The sequence below is a fragment of the Limulus polyphemus genome, unplaced genomic scaffold, assembly GCF_000517525.1.
Source record: "Limulus polyphemus unplaced genomic scaffold, Limulus_polyphemus-2.1.2 Scaffold1926, whole genome shotgun sequence".
NCBI classification, from domain to species: Eukaryota; Metazoa; Arthropoda; class Merostomata; order Xiphosura; family Limulidae; genus Limulus; species Limulus polyphemus.
This window is the reverse complement of record NW_013667536.1, coordinates 189,038-195,682: the sequence shown is the minus strand read 5'-3', so window position 1 is coordinate 195,682 and position 6,645 is coordinate 189,038. Positions and strand designations below refer to the sequence as shown.

Below are 6,645 nucleotides of genomic sequence, written 5' to 3'. Positions count from 1 at the left end.
TACTACATACAATTCAACAAGGGAACTAGTGGTACTACATACAATTTAACAAGGGAATTAGTGGTACTACATACAATTCAACAAGGGAACTAGTGGTACTACATACAATTTAACAAGGGAATTAGTGGTACTACATACAATTCAACAAGGGGCTAGTAGTGCTATAGACGGGCCAACAAGGGATAAGTGGTACTACAAACAGTTCAACAAAGAAACTAGTGGTTCTACAAACAGTTCAACAAAGGAACTAGTGGTACTACATACAATTCAACAAGGTAACTAGTGGTACTACATACAATTCAACAAGGGAATTAGTGGTACTACATACATTTCAACAAGGGGCTAGTGGTTCTACAAATAGAGCAACAAGGGGTAGTAGATAATTATAAGGAGTAACAGATGTCTTGTCCTTGTTAAAACTAGATAAAGGTAACGGTACTGTCATTCTTAATATAAAACATTATTATTAAAAAATCTATAATATCTTAGAAGATAATAACAAGTTTATCAAGACCCTAGTTGTAACAAAGAGCGACTGAGCTGCAAAAATAGAATCCGATTTTAGTTTTAATTTTGAAATCTAGGACCAAATTGAAGGGGTCCGTATAGATTCGAAATTAGCAGTGGAAATTGCTAACTTGTTCTTTGTTTTTATCAGAAAGAAAAAACGATCACTAAATGTCACTTTTAAGCAGCGATAGTTATGTTAATGATACCTTTGCCATTTTCAAATAAGAAAGTCATGTTTCCTTGTTTCATCAATACTAAAATGTGAATATTAAATTCACAGTGAAACAAGAATTGGAAACAAAGTTACATTTTTTAGACATGTTTGTTTATAATATTTATAGGAAAGTACATTGGAATTTTTCATAAAGAGCCAAAGAAAATCAAAGAATTTTTAAGCAGACACTAATTTCCCAAGTTAATTACTGACAAATACATTCAATACTTTATAAAAGTATCACCATTCTTATTCCAAAAACTGATGTTATAAAATAAAAAAGTTATTTGCCGTGTACTAGAGGACGCGGTTATAGTTGAAGTCAAATTTGTGAAATTAGATGTATGTTTGTGTTATCCTCAGTTACAATTATTATGTAAAGTCAAACGAGTTATTAACACCAAACACTTGCTTCAACTTAAAGATGGTGTTGAAAGTTAAGAATATATTAGATGTTTATGAATTTACCCGTTCATATTGTAGAATTGAATATGTAGGGTTAATTGTTATATGTCTCTCTCTATTTTGTAAAAAGCCCCCCAGTGGCACAGGGGTATGTCTGCGGACTTACAACACTAGAATCCGGGTTTCGATACCCGTGGTGGGCGGAGCACAGATAGCCCATTGTGTAGCTTTGTGCTTAATTACAAATAAATATTTTGTAAAACAAAAACAAAAAAAAACACACCATCAAAATTTGAGAACACATCCAGCATTGTGTATCGCATATAAATAATTGGTGATGTAAGTTGTGATGTACAGTGATTAATTTCCGCAATTTTAAGGTTTTAAAGAAAGCTCAGGAAAAATTAGGATATTTTAAAGTGTTCTTACCTGATCAAAATCCTAGTCTAACAAGCGGGTTTATTTATCAAATTATTATTACAAATTAGAATATTTTAAAGTGTTCTTACTTGATCAAAATCCTAGTCTGACAAGCGGGTTTACTTATCAAATTATTATTACAAATTAGGATATTTTAAAGTGTTCTTACTTGATCAAAATCCTAGTCTGACAAGCGGGTTTACTTATCAAATTATTATTACAAATGAAACTCAAGTCAACGAAAATGGCGAAGCTACAAACACCTCGCCAAGAAAAATTTTCTCCGAGGAGGAAATTCCCAGACTTTAAAAAATAATTTTAAAAGGCTGCTTAGTTTCTCTATGTACTAAATATCTAAATACTTGCCTTACAGGTTTTATTGTATCCGAGAGGATCATATGTCAGTCATCTCTCATGCAGAGAGATTTACTGATGGACCTCTTGGAACAGCTTAGTCGACATAGGAGTTAGGCGTCCTGTAACCTCACTCCAATCGTTTAAGAAAACTAAGCAAATAGTAAATATTTGTAAGATCACTATTATAGCATAAAATTGTTTAGAAATTAGTGTTACCTAGTAAATTATACTTTTAGTGTATGTTTTTCACATAGACACAATAAACAAGTGATGATTCTAACAGAACAACTCAAGCTGGAATTGCATTAAATATCCCACTATAGAACTAGTGATAATTTTAACAGATTGTCGAGGAACCAATGGTTATAAAAACAGAAGAAAAATGAGTTGGGGATGATACAAACACTCAAAAAGAAACTGGTGATTTTAACAAATCGACAAAGAGCTAGTGGTGATATGAAAATATAAACTAAGCGATAGGAAAGATAAAAACGCCCATCAAAAAACTAGTAATGGTTTTAACAGATTGATTAGCACCTAATAGTGATATCAATAGCTCGAAAAGGAGTTGGTTATTCTGCAAACAGATCGACTGGGAACGAATACTCATAGAAAGAAATCAATAACAAGGCCATGTTTACAATGCTTTATAGATAGCATAGGAAACCAATTATTCTGTGAGTTTTCAAATGGCCATGAAACAAAATATAACGTTATGTAAATGAAACGATATTTCACTTTCTAAACAATTCATATTAATGTGTTAAATCAATGCATGTTCGTTGCTCAAGGCACTTATTTTAACAGATGGCTCTTTAGCAAACCAACATTCACATAACAGTATTTGAACAAAACTTACCCGAGGTGAGGCGGTCACAGCGGCTACACTGCACGCTACTGTAAAACATACAACGATTACTATTATCTCTCTCAAATGTAATTCTTAATCTCATTCAGATATAATTATTACCATTTCACTCAGCTGTAGTCATTACTATCTCACTGAGTTGTAATTATTACTAACTTAATCAGGTGGTATTATCAATATCTCATTCAAATGAAATATGTTGATATATATTTTTGCTATTCCTTTAAACTATAATCTTCAATAAATTCACAAGTTGAGTTTCGTCTAAATGTTCATTCTTCTGAAAAATAAATCATTATCTATTATTTCCTATGAAAAATGTCACCCTTATCGGCTGTGATCCACACTCAATTGTCGCTCGCTCTAAGTTTTATGTTTTATTTGTGTTAAATGTATAGTCTGGTTCTAGGGTATTTATAGAATAGACTTCTTTTAGAAGTTCGATAATCTATAATGTTCTATAGGAATAACATCGAGAAGCAAACTGTGAGGCTAATAAATCAATAATGATGTATCGGAATACCATCGAGAAGTACACTGTGAGGCTAATAAGTCACTAATGATGTACTGGTTTATCATCGAGAAGTACACTGTGAGGTTAATATATCACTAGTGATGTATTGGTTTAACATCGAGTAGTGCACTATGAAGCTAATATATCACCGATGATGTATTGTAATAACACCGAAAAGTACAGTTTGAGATTAATAAATCACTAACGATATATTGGAGTAACATCAAGAAATACACTGAGAGCTTAATAGATCACTAATTATGCATTAAGATAACCTCGAGAAGTACACTATGAGGTTAATTGATAACTATTGTTTGATATATATATATATTTAATGCTAGTCCTACACAAAGTGAGTCGCTATTACTTTATGTACCTTTCACATATTTGATGAGTCTCCTTGTGTGATTCTGTACTTAAAAAATTATAGGATAAACTGCAATTGAGAACTGACGCAGCAGATCAAATAGTATATTGAAAGATAGTAGTGTTTTAACTTACCCAGGATAATCCACGTTCTCATCTCGTGTTCCAGTTAATGCCTGTGAATAAATTAATTAGTAATTCATTTTATAAACGTTAATTGATTTAGAAACATATAAAATAATTCCTTTATTTGAGAGAATTGCAGTTCCGTTGTCATAGAAACTTTTTATAACAATTATACGATACGTAAGGAACTTCCGTAAGAAACATCAAAATTACTGGTAACTGACTATATATTTACATTCAACGTTGTTCATGGGAAATGTACAGATGAAAATCTGTATTTTGTGATCAATCAGCCATCTCAAGTGTTATATAATATGTGATATTTGTTTATTTATTTATTGTAAAATCACCTTTGATCTTTCAAATAGACGGGTTTTACGTTACTATATAGCTTATGATAGAAAAAAAGAAAGTCAAATTAATAGCTAATTATCGGAACGGGATCAGTTGAAGTTATTCGAATAAATATTAATTTTACTTTTACAGTGGTTGCTACAAAAATGATCTCAGTCAGGTGTAGCTATATTTATATAGATTAGTTTAATGTTTTCTTATACCATCTGATTTACAGATTCAAATGCACATGATAAATGTAAACAAAGAATTAGTCTACATCTAGTATTGAGCATACTTAAAGTTACAGTGTCTACATCTAGTATTGAGCATACTTAAAGTTACAGTGTCTACATCTTATGTTTAAAAACAGTTCATAATGTATAAAAGCCGGTTTGTAAGTAAAAATTAAATCAATGCGAAATACATAGAAAGTAACAAGAACAGAGAGATGGAAAAATGTAATGTCGTTGTGAAATCAGTTTACACAGCGTGGAAGACAGTAAACAATAAGCTCCACATTGGAGGTTCGATCCCTTTCAGGGATGAAAGGTTGCTTTAAACACCACGAGCCCACACGAGGAGTCAAAATCTTCACTTTTTATCAATAAAGTTCAACACACTAATCTACTAGAGAAAAATTATGTATGTATTTCACATTGTCCAATACGTTATACCAGGTTTTGAGGGACTAGTTCGGATTAAGGTGCTCTGAATGTGAATCAGAAAAATTTTTGTTTGCAGCCCGTTGCTGCAAAAATACTCTCCGCACTTTGGGGCCTTGGTGTGCTACAAGAGAGACGGTTTAATCTCACTATTTGGTCACACAAGAGTTAGCAGTGGATAGTGTTGGCTTACCGCTAGTTCACAATTAGGAACGGCTATACGCAGGCAGTTCTCTGCAAAAAATCTAAAATAAAGCTCTGAACTTACAGCTGTATAAGTATTTTACTCATTAATATAAATCTGAGCTAAGATATTAACCGATTTTAATTGTCGCTAGTGTTTTATCTGTGGGAAGGTAAGGTGTTTAAAAACATCTATATCAGTACTCTGTGAGCCTTTGCCGTTTAAACTTAGCTCAGTTTGTTTACACGAATGAAACGGTGCTGGACATTAGTGTATTAACTCAACAAAATATCTTGATACATTTTTATACGAAACTAAGAATAGACTTCAATTTTTATTTCTATATCCGATCCACTATTGGGACAATATTGACTGATATTATAACACTAGATATATTTAAACCAAATATTTCTTTACTCATCTCAAGTCGTGGGGTTAAAACCGAAGCTCTGGGACGAAACTAGCTGATAATAAACTAATACAATGTCTACTTACGTATCGCAAGTCGTAGAGTAAAAATTAAAACTGTTTTAGATAGTCCTTCGGCTCTTAGCAAACTGATGAAGGTTCATCATCACATCTCTTATTTATAAATGAAATCTGCCTAAAGGTAAAGATGACGTCAGGACGTATTGTGTCAGCGACAAACTCAGAAATAGGTTGCTAAATTCTAAAAAATAATAAAAAGTGCTACTGTTATGTGAGCATTACGTTAGAGATGTTTTTTTCCTTGACCTGAACCAACCGTGCTCACGATGTTCGGCTGTGCTGCCATTGGATACTTGCCACTAGGTAGTTGACGTACTGCTAATACTGCTGACCTTTAACCTAATGAAACTCCGGCCGAAACCAAAAGCTAATACAAGCGAAAATTGTGACCTCTCACAGGTAAGTTCTAGGCCAAGTACGTCTGCTAAAGATTTGTCTATGATGTCACTCAGAAAACGTCAAGACACTACTTCGAGTGCAAACTTCCGCCTTTGATACTGGTTATTCCATTGGTAAGCTTAGCTAAGGGGCAGGTAAGAAAGGAGAATGACATAAGTTGATAAACATTCGTAGAACAATAACCCTATTTCACTTCCACTGACGTGCGAACAAATGATATAGTAGCCTTTAGCAACTAACTATAAGTCATAATTTTCGGGTACCAAAAATTTCCTATAATTACTTTATACCACTAGATAGTTTTTTTGTTTGTTTTTAATTAAGCACAAAGCTACACATGGGCTATCTGTGCTCTGCCCACCACGGGTATCAAAACCCGGTTTCTAGCGTTGTAAGTCCGCAGACATACGGCTGTGTCACTGGGGGGCACCACTAGATAGAGAGCCAAATATATTTCAAGAGAAAATGTTAGAATCTCATAGGAACATTTAATGGGGGAAAAGAATGTAATGAAAAGTGGGTTCTTTGTCCAGTTTCAATTACAGTTACAATCTTTACTTGTAAGCTAATAATATTATATGAGCAAAAAGACAAGTTACAACCTTTTCGTCTACCATTGCACGCCACGTCTAAGAAAGCTATATGAACCAAAAGATAAGTCGCAAATGTTACAAATAACACTTCCATCCACATCTAATGCAATTTGTATTAACTGCAAGGTAAGTTACGATTTTTGCATATAACACTTGCAGGCCAGTTTAATAGCCCCCTCCAGTAGGTCCGCTCTAAGTATCT

General features: G+C 33.2%; 1 protein-coding gene across 1 annotated transcript in view; it reads right to left on the bottom strand.

The window, feature by feature from the left end:
* Positions 1–5,546, bottom strand: part of LOC111087250 — a 7,731-nt gene extending 2,185 nt beyond the window's left edge. The window contains exons 1-3 of the mRNA XM_022393274.1: positions 5,458–5,546; positions 3,790–3,830; positions 2,766–2,803 (exon numbers count right to left, since the gene is read on the bottom strand). Coding sequence (XP_022248982.1) covers positions 2,766–2,803; positions 3,790–3,811 — 60 coding nt within the window. The 5' untranslated portion in view covers positions 3,812–3,830; positions 5,458–5,546. The remainder of the gene's footprint in view (positions 1–2,765; positions 2,804–3,789; positions 3,831–5,457) is intronic.
* Positions 5,547–6,645: the final 1,099 nt, after the last annotated feature.